Source organism: Taudactylus pleione, unplaced genomic scaffold (assembly GCF_031769625.1).
Source record: "Taudactylus pleione unplaced genomic scaffold, aTauple2 ptg000461l, whole genome shotgun sequence".
NCBI lineage: Eukaryota > Metazoa > Chordata > Amphibia > Anura > Myobatrachidae > Taudactylus > Taudactylus pleione.
This window is the reverse complement of record NW_028284863.1, coordinates 1,536,403-1,558,739: the sequence shown is the minus strand read 5'-3', so window position 1 is coordinate 1,558,739 and position 22,337 is coordinate 1,536,403. Positions and strand designations below refer to the sequence as shown.

The 22,337-nt window shown below is 45.5% G+C and overlaps 1 protein-coding gene across 2 annotated transcripts in view; it reads left to right on the top strand.

The window, feature by feature from the left end:
* Positions 1 to 22,337, top strand: part of LDHD (lactate dehydrogenase D) — a 668,169-nt gene that overhangs the window by 179,035 nt on the left and 466,797 nt on the right. For both annotated transcript variants that reach the window (XM_088448610.1, XM_088448611.1), the window contains exon 4: positions 15,159 to 15,300. In XM_088448610.1, the coding sequence (XP_088304736.1) occupies positions 15,159 to 15,300 (142 nt within the window). The remainder of the gene's footprint in view (positions 1 to 15,158; positions 15,301 to 22,337) is intronic.

Genomic DNA, 22,337 nt, shown 5'->3' with positions numbered 1-22,337 from the left:
CACCGCCAGCGGGTTGCTTAGGATACCTAAGTTTTTTCCTGGCAGCCCCAGTTGCGGGAGAAAATGAAGAAGGAGCCGTTGACGTGTCACGTTCCGCTTCAGCTGACAGTGTGTTCACCAGCAGGTCTTTGCACCTCTGCAGGCTTGTGTCGGCCGGAAAGAGAGACACCACATAGGCTTTAAACCTAGGATCGAGCACGGTGGCCAAAATGTAGTGGTCTGATTTCAACAGATTGACCACCCTGGAATCCTGGCAAAGCGAATGAAGGGCTTCATCCACAAGTCCCACATGCCGAGCGGAATCGCTCCGTCTTAGCTCCTCCTTCACTTTCTCCAGCTGCTTCTGCAAAAGCCTGATGAGGGGAATGACCTGACTCAAGCTGGCAGTGTCTGAACTGACTTCACGTGTGGCAAGTTCGAAGGGCTGAAGAACCTTGCACAACACGGAAATCATTCTCCACTGCGCTTGAGTCAGGTGCATACCCCCTCCTTTGCCTATGTCATAGGTGGATGTATAGGCTTGTATGGCCTTTTGCTGCTCCTCCATCCTCTGAAGCATATAGAGGGTTGAGTTCCACCGCGTCACAACCTCTTGCTTCAGGTGATGGCGGGGCAGGTTCAAGAGTGTTTGCTGGCGCTCCAGTCTTCGGCACGCAGTCGCTGAATGGCGAAAGTGGCCAGAAATTTTTCGGGCCACCCAAAGCGTCTCCTGCACGCCCCTGTCGCTTTTCAGAAAATTCTGCACCACCAAGTTTATTGTGTGAGCAAAACATGGGACGTGCTGGAATTTGCCCAGATGTAATGCCCGCACAATATTGGTGGCGTTGTCAGATATCACAAATCCCCAGGAGAGTCTAAGTGGGGTAAGCCACTGGGCGATGATTTCCCTCAGTTTCTCTAAGAGGTTGTCGGCGGTGTGCCTCTTACTGAAACCGGTGATACACAGCGTAGCCTGCCTTGTAACGAGCTGGCGTTTCTGAGATGCTGCTACTGGTGACGCTGCTGCTGTTGCTGCGTAAGGTGATACATCTACCCAGTGGGCTGTCACAGTCATATAGTCCTTAGTCTGCCCTGTTCCACTTGTCCACATGTCCGTGGTTAAGTGGACATTGTGTACAACGGCATTTTTCAGGACACTGAGGACACTTTTTCTGACGTTTCTGTACAGTCTCGGTATCGCCTGCCTAGTGAAGTGGAATCTAGACGGGATTTGGAACCGGGGACACACTACCTCCATCAATTGTCTAAATCCCACTGCACTAATGGCGGATACCGGACGCACGTCTAACACCAACATAGCAGTCAAGGCCTCAGTTATACGTTTTGCTTCAGGATGACTGCTGTCGTACTTCATCCTCCTCGCTAAGGACTGTTGGAGGGTCAATTGTTTAGTAAAAGTAGTGGTGTTCCTACTTCCTCTCTGGGATGATGAACGACTCCCAGCAGCAGCAGCAACAGCAGCAGCGGCAGCAGTAGGCGTAGCAATGCAGGATCCTCCGGAGGAATCCCGGATAGGAGAGTCAGTCATGCCAGTGATATGGCCTGCAGGACTACTTCCGATCCTGACTAAGGAGGAAATTGACGAGGAGGGAGTTGACGGTGTGGTTTGCAGGCGCTTGGATACAACAGGACAACGGGATTTAGGTGTCCCTGGACTGCTTACGGTCTGAGCCAAAGTTTCTGAACTTGACAGTAACTTTTTATGAACGCGCTGCAGGTGCCGTATAAGGGAGGATGTTCCTAGGTGGTTGACGTCCCTACCCCTACTTATTTCACCTTTACATATGGTACATATGGCAAGACAGTTGTTGTCCGGATTTGGATAGAAATATTGCCAGACCAAAGAGGTGGAATGTTTGGTCTTCTGCCCAGGCATGACCGTGATGGGCTTTTTCATCCCACGGACAACAACTGTCTCCCCCGGAGCCTGATTTAAACAAACCACATCACCATCAGAATCCTCCTCGCCAACTTCCTCCTCAGCGCCAGCTACACCAGTATCCTCATCCTGTTGTACTTCAACAGTGACATCTTCAATTTGCATATCAGCAAGTGGACTGTGGGTGCTCCTTTCAGCACTTGCAGGGGGCGTGCAAATGGTGGAAAGAGCCACCTCTTCCCGTCCAGTGCTGGGAAGGTCAGGCATCGCAACCACCACCACACTTGGACTCTCCTTGGGGATTTGTGATATCTTCTTAGAAAGCACAGTTCTTCGCTGTGCTTTTGCCAGCTTAACTCTTTTGATTTTTTTAGTGGGAGGAGTGCTTCCATCGTCATGTGAAGCTGAACCACTAGTCATGAACATACTAGGGATCAACCTTAGCCGTTCCTTGCCACTCCGTGTCGTAAATGGCATATTGGCAAGTTTACGTTTCTCTTCAGCTGATTTAAATGTCTTTTTCAAGGTCATTTTCCTGAACTTTGCCATTTGGGATTGTATGTGCCCTCTACTATGACATTGGGCATCGGCCTTGGCAGACGACGTTGATGGCATGTTATCGTCTATGTCATGACTAGTGGCAGCAGCTTCAGCACTAGGAGGAAGTGGTTCTTGATCTTTCTCTATTTTATTTTTATCGGAGAAAGTTTGGTCCTCCATTTATGTTATATCGATTTGATATATACGTGCGGCTAAACACAGAAAATAATTTTTTTTTTGGTTTGGACTGGAGTGTACTTTGTGGGTTACAGCACCCTTTAACGGTCAAGCCAGCCGGCCCTTTACTTATGACACAGGCGCACGCTTGGCACTACTTTGTTGATGCACGTGCGGCTACTGCGCACACAATTCACAAACACAGAAAATAATTTTTTTTTAGGTTTGGACTGGAGTGTACTTTCAGGGGTTACAGCACCCTTAACGGTCAAGCCAGCCGGCCCTTTACTTATGACACAGGCGCACGCTTGGCACTACTTTGTTGATGCACGTGCGGCTACTGCGCACACAATTCACAAACACAGAAAATAATTTTTTTTTGGTTTGGACTGGAGTGTACTTTCGGGGGTTACAGCACCCTTTAACGGTCAAGCCAGCTGGCCCTTTACTTATGACACAGGCGCACGCTTGGCACTACTTTGTTGATGCACATGCGGCTACTGCGCACACAATTCACAAACACAGAAAATAATTTTTTTTTAGGTTTGGACTGGAGTGTACTTTCGGGGGTTACAGCACCCTTAACGGTCAAGCCAGCCGGCCCTTTACTTATGACACAGGCGCACGCTTGGCACTACTTTGTTGATGCACGTGCGGCTACTGCGCACACAATTCACAAACACAGAAAATAATTTTTTTTTTGGTTTGGACTGGAGTGTACTTTCAGGGGTTACAGCACCCTTAACGGTCAAGCCAGCCGGCCCTTTACTTATGACACAGGCGCACGCTTGGCACTACTTTGTTGATGCACGTGCGGCTACTGCGCACACAATTCACAAACACAGAAAATAATTTTTTTTTGGGTTTGGACTGGAGTGTACTTTCGGGGGTTACAGCACCCTTAACGGTCAAGCCAGCCGGCCCTTTACTTATGACACAGGCGCACGTTTGGCACTACTTTGTTGATGCACGTGCGGCTACTGCGCACACAATTCACAAACACAGAAAATAATTTTTTTTTTGGTTTGGACTGGAGTGTACTTTCGGGGGTTACAGCACCCTTAACGGTCAAGCCAGCCGGCCCTTTACTTATGACACAGGCGCACGTTTGGCACTACTTTGTTGATGCACGTGCGGCTACTGCGCACACAATTCACAAACACAGAAAATAATTTTTTTTTTGGTTTGGACTGGAGTGTACTTTCGGGGGTTACAGCACCCTTAACGATCAAGCCAGCCGGCCCTTTACTTATGACACAGGCGCACGCTTGGCACTACTTTGTTGATGCACGTGCGGCTACTGCGCACACAATTCACAAACACAGAAAATAATTTTTTTTTGGTTTGGACTGGAGTGTACTTTCGGGGGTTACAGCACCCTTAACGGTCAAGCCAGCCGGCCCTTTACTTATGACACAGGCGCACGCTTGGCACTACTTTGTTGATGCACGTGCGGCTACTGCGCACACAATTCACAAACACAGAAAATAATTTTTTTTTAGGTTTGGACTGGAGTGTACTTTCAGGGGTTACAGCACCCTTAACGGTCAAGCCAGCCGGCCCTTTACTTATGACACAGGCGCACGCTTGGCACTACTTTGTTGATGCACGTGCGGCTACTGCGCACACAATTCACAAACACAGAAAATAATTTTTTTTTGGTTTGGACTGGAGTGTACTTTCGGGGGTTACAGCACCCTTTAACGGTCAAGCCAGCTGGCCCTTTACTTATGACACAGGCGCACGCTTGGCACTACTTTGTTGATGCACATGCGGCTACTGCGCACACAATTCACAAACACAGAAAATAATTTTTTTTTAGGTTTGGACTGGAGTGTACTTTCGGGGGTTACAGCACCCTTAACGGTCAAGCCAGCCGGCCCTTTACTTATGACACAGGCGCACGCTTGGCACTACTTTGTTGATGCACGTGCGGCTACTGCGCACACAATTCACAAACACAGAAAATAATTTTTTTTTGGGTTTGGACTGGAGTGTACTTTCGGGGGTTACAGCACCCTTAACGGTCAAGCCAGCCGGCCCTTTACTTATGACACAGGCGCACGTTTGGCACTACTTTGTTGATGCACGTGCGGCTACTGCGCACACAATTCACAAACACAGAAAATAATTTTTTTTTTGGTTTGGACTGGAGTGTACTTTCGGGGGTTACAGCACCCTTAACGGTCAAGCCAGCCGGCCCTTTACTTATGACACAGGCGCACGTTTGGCACTACTTTGTTGATGCACGTGCGGCTACTGCGCACACAATTCACAAACACAGAAAATAATTTTTTTTTTGGTTTGGACTGGAGTGTACTTTCGGGGGTTACAGCACCCTTAACGATCAAGCCAGCCGGCCCTTTACTTATGACACAGGCGCACGCTTGGCACTACTTTGTTGATGCACGTGCGGCTACTGCGCACACAATTCACAAACACAGAAAATAATTTTTTTTTGGTTTGGACTGGAGTGTACTTTCGGGGGTTACAGCACCCTTTAACGGTCAAGCCAGCCGGCCCTTTACTTATGACACAGGCGCACGCTTGGCACTACTTTGTTGATGCACGTGCGGCTACTGCGCACACAATTCACAAACACAGAAAATATATTATTTTTTTAGCACTTGGGGGGAGCACCCCTGATGGACAGAGCACCCCCTGGACAACACTACAGCACCCCTTTAGGACTGGGACACTGCACAGGACTTTGGAGTGGACACAGCCCCTATGGAGAACTGACTGCACAACACAGTCCAGCCAGCCCCTATGGACTTTGAAGTAGTGGACACAGCCCCTATTAACAACAGCAGCACAGCACAACACAGCCAGCCCCTATGGACTTTGAAGTAGTGGACAACAGCAGCACTACACTACACTACACTACACAGCACTAACTCCCACCCTCCCTCTTCACTGTCCACAGCCGAGTGAGAAAATGGCGCCGACGCGGGTACCTTATATAGGATCCAAAACCCGCGAGACTCGGAAGGCGGGATGATGACGTTTTGCCTCGATGTCAGATCCGAGTCAGGCGGGAAAAGTCGAGCCTGACTCGGATCGGACTCGGATCGGGGGGGCTCGGGGGGGGTTCGGATTTCAGAAATCCGAACCCGCTCACCCCTACTTTCGATGTACTCGATTAATTAAATAAATAGCGGAGATGACGTAGGATGCGAGCGGCCAGGGGGCGTCTTTACAAAATAGCGAGCGCATGTTTCGTTCGCCAGCTCAGACATAGAGGCGTCAACAGACCGCAAAGAGTGAGCGCTCAATTTAAATAGCCGGCCCCTTTTTCTGAACGAGCGAGCGCAAATAGCGTCCGGCTCTGAATCAGGCCCACTGTGTATGACAACACTGTGTATGAGAACAGTAATGGGGTCTGTGTATGAGAACACTTTGTATGAGAACAGTATGAATGGGGTCTGTGAATGAGAACAGTATGAATTGGGTCTGTGTATGAGAACACTTTGTATGAGAACAGTATGAATGGCGTCTGTGAATGAGAACACTGTGTATGAGAACAGTATGAATTGGGTCTGTGTATGAGAACACTTTGTATGAGAACAGTATGAATGGGGTCTGTGAATGAGAACACTGTGAATGAGAACAGTATGAATGGGGTCTGTGAATGAGAACACTGTGAATGAGAACAGTATGAATGGGGCCTGTGAATGAGAACACTGTGTATGAGAACAGTATGAATGGGGCCTGTGAATGAGAACAATGTGTATAAGAACAGTATGAATGAGAACACTGGATGAGAACAGTATGAATGGGTTCTGTGAATGAGAACAATGTGTATAAGAACAGTATGAATGGGGTCTGTGAAAGAGAATACTGTGCAAGAGAACAGTATGAATGGGGCCTGTGAATGAGACCACTGTGCATGAGAACAGTATGAATGGGGTCTGTGAATGAGAACACTGTGTATGAGAACAGTATGAATGGGGTCTGTGAATGAGAACACTGTGTATGAGAACAGTATGAATGGGGTCTGTGAATGAGAACACTGTGTATGAGAACAGTATGAATGGGGCCTGTGAATGTGAAAACTGTATATGAGAACAGTATGAATGGGGTCTGTGAATGAGAACACTGTGTATGAGAACAGTATGAATAAGGTCTGTGAATGAGAACAGTATGAATGGGGTCTGTGATTGAGAACACTGTGTATGAGAACAGTATGAATGGGGTCTCTGAATGAGAACACTGTGTATGAGAACAGTATGAATGGGGTCTGTGAAAGAGAACACTGTGTATGAGAACAGTATGAATGGGGTCTGTGAATGAGAACACTGTGTATGAGAACAGTATGAATGGGGTCTGTGAATGAGAACACTGTGTATGAGAACAGTATGAATGGGGTCTGTGAATGAGAACACTGTGTATGAGAACAGTATGAATGGGGTCTGTGAATGAGAACACTGTGTATGAGAACAGTATGAATGGGGCCTGTGAATGAGAACACTGTATGAGAACAGTATGAATGAGAACACTGTGTATGAGAACAGTATGAATGGGGTCTGTGAATGAGAACAATATGAATGGGGTCTGTGAATGAGAACACTGTATGAGAACAGTATGAATGGGGTCTGTGAATGAGAACACTGTGTATGAGAACAGTATGAATGGGGTCTGTGTATGAGAACACCGTGTATGAGAGCAGTATGAATGGGGCCTGTGAATGAGAACAGTATGAATGGGGTCTGTGAATGAGAACACTGTATGAGAACAGTATGAATGGGGTCTGTGAATGAGAACACTGTGTATGAGAACAGTATGAATGGGGTCTGTGTATGAGGACACCGTGTATGAGAACAGTATGAATGGGGTCTGTGAATGAGAACACCGTGTATGAGAACAGTATGAATGGGGTCTGTGTATGAGAACACCGTGTATGAGAACAGTATGAATGGGGTCTGTGAATGAGAACACCGTGTATGAGAACAGTATGAATGGGGTCTGTGAATGAGAACACCGTGTATGAGAACAGTATGAATGGGTTCTGTGAATGAGAACACCGTGTATGAGAACAGTATGAATGGGGTCTGTGAATGAGAACACCGTGTATGAGAACAGTATGAATGGGGCCTGTGTATGAGAACACCGTGTATGAGAACAGTATGAATGGGGCATGTGAATGAGAACACTGTGTATGAGAACAGTATGAATGGGGTCTGTGAATGAGAACACTGTGTATGAGAACAGTATGAATGGGGTCTGTGAATGAGAACACTGTGTATGAGAACAGTATGAATGGGGTCTGTGAATGAGAACACTGTGTATGAGAACAGTATGAATGGGGTCTGTGAATGAGAACACTGTGTATGAGAACAGTATGAATGGGGTCTGTGAATGAGAACACTGTATGAGAACAGTATGAATGAGAACACAGTGTATGAGAACAGTATGAATGGGGTCTGTGAATGAGAACACTGTGTATGAGAACAGTATGAATGGGGTCTGTGTATGAGGACACCGTGTATGAGAACAGTATGAATGGGGTCTGTGAATGAGAACACCGTGTATGAGAACAGTATGAATGGGGTCTGTGTATGAGAACACCGTGTATGAGAACAGTATGAATGGGGTCTGTGAATGAGAACACCGTGTATGAGAACAGTATGAATGGGGTCTGTGAATGAGAACACCGTGTATGAGAACAGTATGAATGGGTTCTGTGAATGAGAACACCGTGTATGAGAACAGTATGAATGGGGTCTGTGAATGAGAACACCGTGTATGAGAACAGTATGAATGGGGCCTGTGTATGAGAACACCGTGTATGAGAACAGTATGAATGGGGCATGTGAATGAGAACACTGTGTATGAGAACAGTATGAATGGGGTCTGTGAATGAGAACACTGTGTATGAGAACAGTATGAATGGGGTCTGTGAATGAGAACACTGTGTATGAGAACAGTATGAATGGGGTCTGTGAATGAGAACACTGTGTATGAGAACAGTATGAATGGGGTCTGTGAATGAGAACACTGTGTATGAGAACAGTATGAATGGGTTCTGTGAATGAGAACACCGTGTATGAGAACAGTATGAATGAGAACACAGTGTATGAGAACAGTATGAATGGGGTCTGTGAATGAGAACACTGTGTATGAGAACAGTATGAATGGGTTCTGTGAATGAGAACACCGTGTATGAGAACAGTATGAATGGGGTCTGTGAATGAGAACACCGTGTATGAGAACAGTATGAATGGGGCCTGTGTATGAGAACACCGTGTATGAGAACAGTATGAATGGGGTATGTGAATGAGAACACTGTGTATGAGAACAGTATGAATGGGGTCTGTGAATGAGAACACTGTGTATGAGAACAGTATGAATGGGGTCTGTGAATGAGAACACTGTGTATGAGAACAGTATGAATGGGGTCTGTGAATGAGAACACTGTGTATGAGAACAGTATGAATGGGGTCTGTGAATGAGAACACTGTGTATGAGAACAGTATGAATGGGGTCTGTGAATGAGAACACTGTGTATGAGAACAGTATGAATGGGGTCTGTGAATGAGAACACTGTGTATGAGAACAGTATGAATGGGGTCTGTGAATGAGAACACTGTGGATGAGAACAGTATGAATGGGGTCTGTGAATGAGAACACTGTATGAATGGGGTTTGTGAATAACAACACTGTGTATGAGAACAGTATGAATGAGGTCTGTGAATGAGAACACTGTGAATGAGAACAGTATGAATGGGGTCTGTGAATGAGAACAGTATGAATGGGGTCTGTGAATGAGAACACTGTATGAATGGGGTCTGTGAATGAGAACACTGTGAATGAGAACAGTATGAATGGGGTCTGTGTATGAGAACAGTATGAATGGGGCCTGTGAATGAGAAGACTGGGCATGATTCAGAGCCGCTCGTAAGCGGCCGCTCGTTCGCTCAGAGCGATGTTCGCACAACTGCGCATGCGCCAACAAGTCATTGCGGTCGGAAATCGAGCGCTCGCAAAATAGCGAGTGCCTGCTAATTTGAGTGACAGGATGAGGCGTTTGTGGGTGGTAACAGGGGAAGGTGCTTGAAAACGGGGAGTGGTAATCCGAACGCAGGCGTGCCAAACGGTCAAAACGTGCGTTTAATGGGTGTGCATAATTAACAAAGCAGCGTCATCGACCACGTCACTTGGTTGTTTCTTAGCCTGAACTGTTCGCATGATTGCGGTAGGATAAACCTACCACAAGCACTGCGAGCAGTTCAGATGCCTTTCGATGTACTCGATTAATTAAATAAATAGCGGAGATGACGTAGGATGCGAGCGGCCAGGGGGCGTCTTTACAAAATAGCGAGCGCATGTTTCGTTCGCCAGCTCAGACATAGAGGCGTCAACAGACCGCAAAGAGTGAGCGCTCAATTTAAATAGCCGGCCCCTTTTTCTGAACGAGCGAGCGCAAATAGCGTCCGGCTCTGAATCAGGCCCACTGTGTATGACAACACTGTGTATGAGAACAGTAATGGGGTCTGTGTATGAGAACACTTTGTATGAGAACAGTATGAATGGGGTCTGTGAATGAGAACAGTATGAATGGGGTCTGTGAATGAGAACAGTATGAATTGGGTCTGTGTATGAGAACACTTTGTATGAGAACAGTATGAATGGCGTCTGTGAATGAGATCACTTTGTATGAGAACAGTATGAATGGGGTCTGTGAATGAGAACACTGTGTATGAGAACAGTATGAATGGGGTCTGTGAATGAGAACACTGTATGAGAACAGTATGAATGGGGCCTGTGAATGAGAACAGTATGAATGGGGTCTGTGAATGAGAACACTGTGTATGAGAACAGTATGAATGGGGTCTGTGAATGAGAACACTGTTTATGAGAACAGTATGAATGGGGTCTGTGAATGAGAACACTGTGTATGAGAACAGTATGAATGAGATCTGTGAATGAGAACACTGTGTATGAGAACAGTATGAATGGGGTCTGTGAATGAGAACACTGTGTATGAGAACAGTATGAATGGGGCCTGTGAATGAGAACACTGTGTATGAGAACAGTATGAATGAGATCTGTGAATGAGAGCACTGTGTATGAGAACAGTATGATTGAGATCTGTGAATGAGAACACTGTATGAGAACAGTATGAATGGGGTCTGTGAATGAGAACACTGTGTATGAGAACAGTATGAATGGGGTCTGTGAATGAGAACACTGTGTATGAGAACAGTATGAATGGGGCCTGTGAATGAGAACACTGTGAATGAGAACAGTATGAATGAGCTCTGTGAATGAGAACACCGTGTATGAGAACAGTATGAATGGGGTCTGTGAATGAGAACACTGTGTATGAGAACAGTATGAATGGGGTCTGTGAATGAGAACACTGTGTATGAGAACAGTATGAATGGGGTCTGTGAATGAGAACAGTATGAATGAGCTCTGTGAATGAGAACACCGTGTATGAGAACAGTATGAATGGGGTCTGTGAATGAGAACACTGTGTATGAGAACAGTATGAATGGGGTCTGTGAATGAGAACACTGTGTATGAGAGCAGTATGAATGGGGTCTGTGAATGAGAACACTGTGTATGAGAACAGTATGAATGGGGTCTGTGAATGAGAACACTGTGTATGAGAACAGTATGAATGAGATCTGTGAATTAGAACACTGTATATGAGAACAGTATGAATGGGGTCTGTGAATGAGAACACTGTGTATGAGAACAGTATGAATGGGGTCTGTGAATGAGAACAGTATGAATGGGGCCTGTGAATGAGAACACTGTGAATGAGAACAGTATGAATGAGCTCTGTGAATGAGAACACCGTGTATGAGAACAGTATGAATGGGGTCTGTGAATGAGAACACTGTGTATGAGAACAGTATGAATGGGGTCTGTGAATGAGAACACTGTGTATGAGAACAGTATGAATGGGGTCTGTGAATGAGAACACTGTGTATGAGAACAGTATGAATGGGGTCTGTGAATGAGAACACTGTGTATGAGAACAGTATGAATGAGCTCTGTGTATGAGAACAGTATGAATGAGATCTGTGTATGAGAACAGTATGAATGAACTCTGTGAATGAGAACACTGTATATGAGAACAGTATGAATGGGGTCTGTGAATGAGAACACTGTGTATGAGAACAGTATGAATGGGGTCTGTGAATGAGAACAGTATGAATGGGGCCAGTGAATGAGAACACTGAATGAGAACAGTATGAATGAGCTCTGTGAATGAGAACACTGTGTATGAGAACAGTATGAATGGGGTCTGTGAATGAGAACACTGTGTATGAGAACAGTATGAATGGGGTCTGTGAATGAGAACAGTATGAATGGGGTCTGTGAATGAGAACACTGTGCATGAGAACAGTATGAATGGGGTCTGTGAATGAGAACACTGTGTATGAGAACAGTATGAATGGGGTCTGTGAATGAGAACACTGTGTATGAGAACAGTATGAATGGGGTCTGTGAATGAGAACAGTATGAATGGGGTCTGTGAATGAGAACAGTATGAATGAGATCTGTGTATGAGAACAGTATGAATGAGCTCTGTGAATGAGAACACTGTATATGAGAACAGTATGAATGGGGTCTGTGAATGAGAACACTGTGTATGAGAACAGTATGAATGGGGTCTGTGAATGAGAACACTGTGTATGAGAACAGTATGAATGGGGTCTGTGAATGAGAACACTGTGTATGAGAGCAGTATGAATGGGGTCTGTGAATGAGAACACTGTGTATGAGAACAGTATGAATGGGGTCTGTGAATGAGAACACTGTGTATGAGAACAGTATGAATGAGATCTGTGAATTAGAACACTGTATATGAGAACAGTATGAATGGGGTCTGTGAATGAGAACACTGTGTATGAGAACAGTATGAATGGGGTCTGTGAATGAGAACAGTATGAATGGGGCCTGTGAATGAGAACACTGTGAATGAGAACAGTATGAATGAGCTCTGTGAATGAGAACACCGTGTATGAGAACAGTATGAATGGGGTCTGTGAATGAGAACACTGTGTATGAGAACAGTATGAATGGGGTCTGTGAATGAGAACACTGTGTATGAGAACAGTATGAATGGGGTCTGTGAATGAGAACACTGTGTATGAGAACAGTATGAATGGGGTCTGTGAATGAGAACACTGTGTATGAGAACAGTATGAATGAGCTCTGTGTATGAGAACAGTATGAATGAGATCTGTGTATGAGAACAGTATGAATGAACTCTGTGAATGAGAACACTGTATATGAGAACAGTATGAATGGGGTCTGTGAATGAGAACACTGTGTATGAGAACAGTATGAATGGGGTCTGTGAATGAGAACAGTATGAATGGGGCCAGTGAATGAGAACACTGAATGAGAACAGTATGAATGAGCTCTGTGAATGAGAACACTGTGTATGAGAACAGTATGAATGGGGTCTGTGAATGAGAACACTGTGTATGAGAACAGTATGAATGGGGTCTGTGAATGAGAACAGTATGAATGGGGTCTGTGAATGAGAACACTGTGCATGAGAACAGTATGAATGGGGTCTGTGAATGAGAACACTGTGTATGAGAACAGTATGAATGGGGTCTGTGAATGAGAACACTGTGTATGAGAACAGTATGAATGGGGTCTGTGAATGAGAACAGTATGAATGGGGTCTGTGAATGAGAACAGTATGAATGAGATCTGTGTATGAGAACAGTATGAATGAGCTCTGTGAATGAGAACACTGTATATGAGAACAGTATGAATGGGGTCTGTGAATGAGAACACTGTGTATGAGAACAGTATGAATGGGGTCTGTGAATGAGAACAGTATGAATGGGGCCAGTGAATGAGAACACTGAATGAGAACAGTATGAATGAGCTCTGTGAATGAGAACACTGTGTATGAGAACAGTATGAATGGGGTCTGTGAATGAGAACACTGTGTATGAGAACAGTATGAATGGGGTCTGTGAATGAGAACACTGTGTATGAGAACAGTATGAATGGGGTCTGTGAATGAGAACACTGTGTATGAGAACAGTATGAATGGGGTCTGTGAATGAGAACACTGTGTATGAGAACAGTATGAATGGGGTCTGTGAATGAGAATACTGTGTATGAGAACAGTATGAATGGGGTCTGTGAATGAAAACAGTATGAATGGGGTCTGTGAATGAGAACACTGTGCATGAGAACAGTATGAATGGGGTCTGTGAATGAGAACACTGTGTATGAGAACAGTATGAATGGGGTCTGTGAATGAGAACACTGTGTATGAGAACAGTATGAATGGGGTCTGTGAATGAGAACACTGTGTATGAGAACAGTATGAATGAGCTCTGTGTATGAGAACAGTATGAATGAGATCTGTGTATGAGAACAGTATGAATGAACTCTGTGAATGAGAACACTGTATATGAGAACAGTATGAATGGGGTCTGTGAATGAGAACACTGTGTATGAGAACAGTATGAATGGGGTCTGTGAATGAGAACAGTGTGAATGGGGCCAGTGAATGAGAACACTGAATGAGAACAGTATGAATGAGCTCTGTGAATGAGAACACTGTGTATGAGAACAGTATGAATGGGGTCTGTGAATGAGAACACTGTGTATGAGAACAGTATGAATGGGGTCTGTGAATGAGAACAGTATGAATGGGGTCTGTGAATGAGAACACTGTGCATGAGAACAGTATGAATGGGGTCTGTGAATGAGAACACTGTGTATGAGAACAGTATGAATGGGGTCTGTGAATGAGAACACTGTGTATGAGAACAGTATGAATGGGGTCTGTGAATGAGAACAGTATGAATGGGGTCTGTGAATGAGAACAGTATGAATGAGATCTGTGTATGAGAACAGTATGAATGAGCTCTGTGAATGAGAACACTGTATATGAGAACAGTATGAATGGGGTCTGTGAATGAGAACACTGTGTATGAGAACAGTATGAATGGGGTCTGTGAATGAGAACAGTATGAATGGGGCCAGTGAATGAGAACACTGAATGAGAACAGTATGAATGAGCTCTGTGAATGAGAACACTGTATATGAGAACAGTATGAATGGGGTCTGTGAATGAGAACACTGTGTATGAGAACAGTATGAATGAGATCTGTGTATGAGAACACTGTGTATGAGAACAGTATGAATGGGGTCTGTGAATGAGAACAGTATGAATGGGGTCTGTGAATGAGAACACTGTGTATGAGAACAGTATGAATGGGGTCTGTGAATGAGAACACTGTGTATGAGAACAGTATGAATGGGGTCTGTGAATGAGAACACTGTGTATGAGAACAGTATGAATTTATCAAATCCACATATTCATCATTGATTCAAAGATGAAAAATTACATATATATGCATAAGCCATTGTCTATTATAGAGAAGTGCTATGTACAGTACCATATCAATGTATGCAATACATTCTCTAAATAAGCCCTGTCACCAACCAGGGAATTTTTACAATAAAAATCCGGCCACTATTTTGTAAATGAGGCATTATACAGTTTTACTAAAAATAATATTTGCATTGAGTCATGTTGGTAATATGAATATGTTGTGTCCTCTAGGGAGGGGTGTGCTTCAATATGACACGGATGGACAGGATCCTAAATCTCAGGACTGAGGACTTCTATGTAACTGTAGAACCAGGCATCACCCGGAAATCTCTCAATACATATCTCAGGGACAGTGGTCTCTGGTTCCCTGTAGGTGAGGAATATTTACTATGTTCTTACTGCTTAGGAATAGCACAAGGGGAGTGCCAGCAAGCTGGGAATCCTTAGGCAAGTTATTAAATGGAAATATTGTTAGTGGAATCGATGCTCTAACAAATACTAATGCAGGATTTCTAGAGGGGCGTTACTAAATGTTATACTTTAGAGCAGTTATGGAATATGGATATGGCCTCTTTTCCCACCACTACTGCCCCTAACCATTCTAACCTCATCTATCCCCCACCACTCTCTACTCTTTACTCCCCTAGTTGCTCTCCATGTCTCCTCGCTCTCGTCTCATACCCATCCACACCCCTGCCCTCATCTCACTACCAGAGCCAGGCCATCCTCTACACCAGCAAGTCAGCCAATCTCATCCCTATTTCCCCCCTTCCCTCTTCCCTTCTTCTGCGCCTCTGCAATCCCAGATCCATCTGTGATAAACTTCCTGCTATCCTTGACTTCTTCATCTCCAACTCTCTCAACCTTCTTGTTATTACTGAAACCTGGCTTTCTTCCAAAGATGCCGCTTTCACCGCTGCTACTCCTATGTGGGCCTCCCTTTCACCCACTCAATCAGACCTGATGATCGTCCAGGTTATGGGGTGGGCATCCTCCTATACCTTTTGTGTCACCTCCCCATAGCCCTCCTTTTTCTTCTCCTCCTCTGAAGTCTACTCTATCCATCTCTTCCACCCCATCTATCTCCATATCTCATATTTCAGTAATCTATTGTTCCCCTGGCTCCACTTCCTTGATAACTTTCCTGCATGGCTTCCCTACTATCTCTCCACCGACCTCCCCTCCATCATTCTAGGTGACTTTAACATCCCCATTGATATCCCCACTGACCCTCCTTCATCCAATTTTTCCTCTTTAGGCCTTTCTCAATAGACCTCCCCTCCACCTATTGCCTCAGCCACTATCGTGACCTAAACTTCTCCTCTCTGTGTGCTCTTCCTACTTCTACAACTCTCCCTTCCCACTCTCTCACCACCATCTGCTCTCCTTCACTCTCTCCCCATCTCCTACACCACAAGAGATGAAATCTTGGTGCTCATGACCCCACTATACTGTCCTCCTTGCTTGATACTCTCATCCCCTCAATCCACACTGACATGCCCCAACTAGATGGTCTCCTTATACAAACTCACCCTCTCCTCTGCTCTCGACTCTTCTGACCTCTCCTCTTTGTTACCACTTTGCTGATCCAATCCCCAACCCTGGCTCTCCAAACTTACGCAGTATCTCCAAAAATGCACCCGTTCAGCCGAACGCCACTTTAAGTTCATCCTCTCATCCTACAGTTTTGTCCTCTCCCTTGCTAAGTATTCCTTCTTCAAGTCTCCTCTCAGTCCTCCAGCCCCTGCCACGTCTTTGCCACATTCAACACATTCCTTCACCCCCCCCATCCTCCCTTACTGCCACTGACTTTGCCTCTTTTTCCACGGATTCGGTATGGGATGCCGGCATTCGGGATCCCGGCAGTCAGATTCCTGACGCCTGCATCCCAACAGGGTTAGCATACCAACACTTGTTGGACGGAATGCTAACCCTCCCCCTCTCTCTACCCTAACCCTCCCTCCATGGTGCCTAACCCTAACCTCCCCCCCTAGTGCCTGAACCTTACCTCCCCCTCCCCACACCTTAAACCTAACCATCCCCCTTAGTGCCTAACTCTAACCCTCTCCCAACCCTGCAACTTACGTTCGGTATCCCGGCAGTCAGGATACCGGCGCCGGGATTCTGACCAGCATCAGGATTTTAGCGCTACTCCCCAACATCTCTCACTGTTGACAACACCACTATCTCCTCTGTTCCCCAAGTCCGCTGTGTGTGTGTGTGTGTGTGTGTGTGGGGGGGGGGGGGTCGGGGGTCATTTATGACTCCCCCTTTCTTTCACCCCCACATTTAATCTCTAGCGCCCAATCCAGCTCTGCCAAATCGCTCAAATCAAACCCTACTTCTCACAGGATGCTACTATTGTCCACTTACTGATCATTTCACATCTCGACTATGGCAACCTTCCTTACTGGCCTCCACCATCTCGCTCCTCTGGCCGGATAGACGCATAGGAAATCGTCTACATAATCTGTGACCCCTGATTCCCCTGACCCAGCAAGCACACACCAATGCAGAAATGAACTAAAACATAAAAAAAAGGCGTAGCAAACCAAACAATCTATGGGCAAGCAGCTGTCATTATAGTATCTGCCCTCCAACTGAAACCCCATGAACCGGAACAATAAACGACATACTGTATGAGAAATAAAATGGATACAGCATAATAAACCTCTAACTTATATTAAAGTCTGTTATGGAGACCAGGGATAAAAAGTCAGTCATCCTCATGCAAAACAAGGTGCCACCTGGCTGTGGGTTAATGGACCCCTTGTTGCGTTACAGTACCTGTTGCTATAGGTGCCAGTGACGGTCTGTAATGATTGTTATGCCTGTGTGGTTGTAAATAAAGCTTTGTGTCATTTTTGCTGGATCTGTGTGTTATTTGCCCACAATGGGTATCGGGTCGGGGCAGGTAACCGGAGGGGACCTGTGTCCTCACAGTGTTTGCCCGATCCATCATTCTCGCCCATCATTCATTGAATTGTCACATCTGCTGTGCTGCGCATCTGATGAGACAATAACGCAGTGTAGTTACAAGCAGCGAGTTACAATACGTTACGCCTTTGTACGAGCAGTGTGTATGGTATGCACGATGTATTGTTATATCGCTCGCCGTGTCACTGAGTCGCAGTCGTAAGGTGTGTACCAAGCTTTAGACTGAATGGCAAGGTACAATATTTACATTTATTGCTTAGTGCAGACTGATGACTGTAAGATATAACTGAACTGGAATCCCCCTCTGATGGCATGTAAGCTGTATATATAGGAGATAAAAGTCCTATTTAAAGTGCACTGTAACTTTTGCTATCTTCAGCTAGGTATTTGGTGTAAATGCATAAAACTTTATCCCTGTGATAGTCCTGTGACTGGATGTCCTGAGGCATGGGCAGGATCTGTACACTACAAGTATTACTGATTCAAAGTACGTTCTTACTGCAGCCACACACTGGGCCTGAATCAGGGCGACCATCGGGCTTACGACGAGACCCTTCTGGTAGGGTCTCATTGCCGCAAGCCCCAGAGAGATTTCGGCTCTAACAGAGCATGCCCCCTTTGTTGCGAGACCCGGAGCGACGAAGTGCCCGTCACTATCCAGGTCTCGCGCATGCGCACAACGGAGCCGACTCGCACACAGCGCTCGCGACCGGGTCTGAATCAGGCCCTCTGTGTGTCATTGGCTGACCAGGCAGATAATAAGGGATGATTCCCACACAGGATAAGGTCACGCATCTATTCATTTATTATTTAGAGACCAGAATACCAGAGTATATAAGGTAAATGCTGATTATGTAATAGTCTGCAGGTGCTTCTCCTGAGTAAGAAATGCACCAGCTTGTATTGGAAAGAACCACGTTACTCACTTTGTGGAGGGAACACATTTGATTGGATTATGAATTATTGTTTAAAATATCACTTTTAATTGACAGTATTAAAATCAGATAGAGGGTCTATCCCCCACATCTATTAAGCGCGTGAAAATTAGTGAGATAACAAAAATTAATTTGCCAATGTGGGGCTCTGTTTACTACAATCTGCATACGTAATGCAGATTGTAGTGTGATATAGGCAATATCACAGGGATTTACTGCAAATCCCTTGCAGGGACAGAGTTTGCGATAAAGTTCTGTCCCTGCGAATCCCCTCTGCAGACTAGTCACGGTAATTTCGCCGCTGCGACCCCCCCCTCCTTTAATAGCACTTACCTGCATGATCCGGGCCTCCGGTGATGTTCTCCATGCGTCCGGTCAGGTTCTATCCCATACTGCACTGGGACCCGATCACCTGATGACCGGACCGCAGTGCACTATGGGAGGCCAGCTGACCTGAGGGAGGACATCACCGGAGGCCCGATCACCGGTTTATTTATTTTTTTTACAGTAATCAGCTTGCGGTCTGTTTAGACCACAGAGCTGATTGCTGGGACCGACTCCCGGCTCTGCTCTCCTCGTTAGAGTCCGGTAACTGGCGGAGACCCTGGACAATGCCACCTCAGGGTGGCGTTATTATCACAGGGCCTCCCTAGGTATTTTCTTCACATTTTATTTTTAGTAACTCTGGTCGGATCACATTTCCCATTAACATTTCCCATAATTGTATCTGATTACTAAAAATAAGTGATACTTAGGGGTTGGAGTAGAATTTTACGGATTCTACTCCAATTGCCCTGTAATAACTATAGGTGATACTGAAATAATGTGAAAAGGGTGTGAACACACAAAAACACCCTTTTTCACCTTATGTTAATAAATAGAGCCCTTAGTGCATCCAGAAAGTATTCACAGCGCTTCACTTTTTACACATTGTTATGTTACAGCCTTATTCCAAAATTTTGACATCAAAATTCTACACACAGGACCCCATAATGAGAACGTGTAAATAGTTTTATTGAGATTTTTGCAATTTTAATTAAAAAAACAACTAAGAACTTGCCATTGGACCAATTGGGCTTGTATGGAGTGTGGGACCCATTGTGCACACAGCAGGAAGCCACGGTCTGACATGCATTTTGCAATGTAATTTACTCATGGCTGTAGCATCAGTGCACTTCCTTGTAAGGAGATCTTTAACAGCAGACAGACAGCCAATCCGCTGCCCATGCAGAGAGGTCACCATAGTTACTCCAATAAGGAGATCTATAACAGCAGTCAGCCAGTCCGCTGTCCATGCAGAGTGGTCACCATAGTTACTCCAATAAGGAGATCTATAACAGCGGACAGTCAGCCAATCCGCTGCCCATGCAGAGAGGTCACCATAGTTACTCCAATAAGGAGATCTATAACAGCAGTCAGCCAGTCCGCTGTCCATGCAGAGTGGTCACCATAGTTACTCCAATAAGGAGATCTATAACAGCAGACAGTCAGCCAATCCGCTGTCCATGCAGAGAGGTCACCATAGTTACTCCAATAAGGAGATCTATAACAGTAGACAGTCAGCCAATCCGCTGCCCATGCAGAGAGGTCACCATAGTTACTCCAATAAGAAGATCTATAACAGCAGTCAGCCAATCCGCTGTCCATGCAGAGGGGTCACCATAGTTACTCCAATAAGGAGATCTATAACAGCAGACAGTCAGCCAATCCGCTGCCCATGCAGAGAGGTCACCATAGTTACTCCAATAAGGAGATCTATAACAGCAGTCAGCCAATCCGCTGTCCATGCAGAGGGGTCACCATAGTTACTCCAATAAGGAGATCTATAACAGCAGTCAGCCAGTCCGCTGTCCATGCAGAGTGGTCACCATAGTTACTCCAATAAGGAGATCTATAACAGCGGACAGTCAGCCAATCCGCTGCCCATGCAGAGAGGTCACCATAGTTACTCCAATAAGGAGATCTATAACAGCAGACAGTCTGCCAATCCGCTGTCCATGCAGAGTGGTCACCATAGTTACTCCAATAAGGAGATCTATAACAGCAGACAGTCAGCCAATCCGCTGTCCATGCAGAGAGGTCACCATAGTTACTCCAATAAGGAGATCTATAACAGCAGACAGACAGCCAATCCGCTGTCCATGCAGAGTGGTCACCATAGTTACTCCAATAAGGAGATCTATAACAGCAGACAGTCAGCCAATCCGCTGTCCATGCAGAGAGGTCACCATAGTTACTCCAATAAGGAGATCTATAACAGCAGTCAGCCAGTCCGCTGTCCATGCAGAGTGGTCACCATAGTTACTCCAATAAGGAGATCTATAACAGCGGACAGTCAGCCAATCCGCTGCCCATGCAGAGAGGTCACCATAGTTACTCCAATAAGGAGATCTATAACAGCAGACAGTCAGCCAATCCGCTGTCCATGCAGAGAGGTCACCATAGTTACTCCAATAAGGAGATCTATAACAGCAGACAGTCAGCCAATCCGCTGTCCATGCAGAGAGGTCACCATAGTTACTCCAATAAGGAGATCTATAACAGTAGACAGTCAGCCAATCCGCTGTCCATGCAGAGAGGTCACCATAGTTACTCCAATAAGGAGATCTATAACAGCAGTCAGCCAATCCGCTGTCCATGCAGAGTGGTCACCATAGTTACTCCAATAAGGAGATCTATAACAGCGGACAGTCAGCCAATCCGCTGCCCATGCAGAGAGGTCACCATAGTTACTCCAATAAGGAGATCTATAACAGCAGACAGTCAGCCAATCCGCTGTCCATGCAGAGAGGTCACCATAGTTACTCCAATAAGGAGATCTATAACAGCAGACAGACAGCCAATCCGCTGTCCATGCAGAGTGGTCACCATAGTTACTCCAATAAGGAGATCTATAACAGCAGACAGTCAGCCAATCCGCTGTCCATGCAGAGAGGTCACCATAGTTACTCCAATAAGGAGATCTATAACAGCAGTCAGCCAGTCCGCTGTCCATGCAGAGTGGTCACCATAGTTACTCCAATAAGGAGATCTATAACAGCAGTCAGCCAGTCCGCTGTCCATGCAGAGTGGTCACCATAGTTACTCCAATAAGGAGATCTATAACAGCGGACAGTCAGCCAATCCGCTGCCCATGCAGAGAGGTCACCATAGTTACTCCAATAAGGAGATCTATAACAGCAGACAGTCTGCCAATCCGCTGTCCATGCAGAGTGGTCACCATAGTTACTCCAATAAGGAGATCTATAACAGCAGACAGTCAGCCAATCCGCTGCCCATGCAGAGAGGTCACCATAGTTACTCCAATAAGGAGGAAGCAGTGTTGAATGTGGACAGCTGTAATGTCCAATAATTAGAGGGGAGAGTTAAAAGAGACATGCAAGGACCAAGGATAGTAACAATATAGGTTAAAAGGGATTATTTACAACAGGGGAATAAAGGACACAATGGGATGTGTTTACAGAACTGAGAGAATCTGTAATATATTGCTTTAAATATCTGAATACATCAGGAAGTAGATGGATATTCCTTAATACTA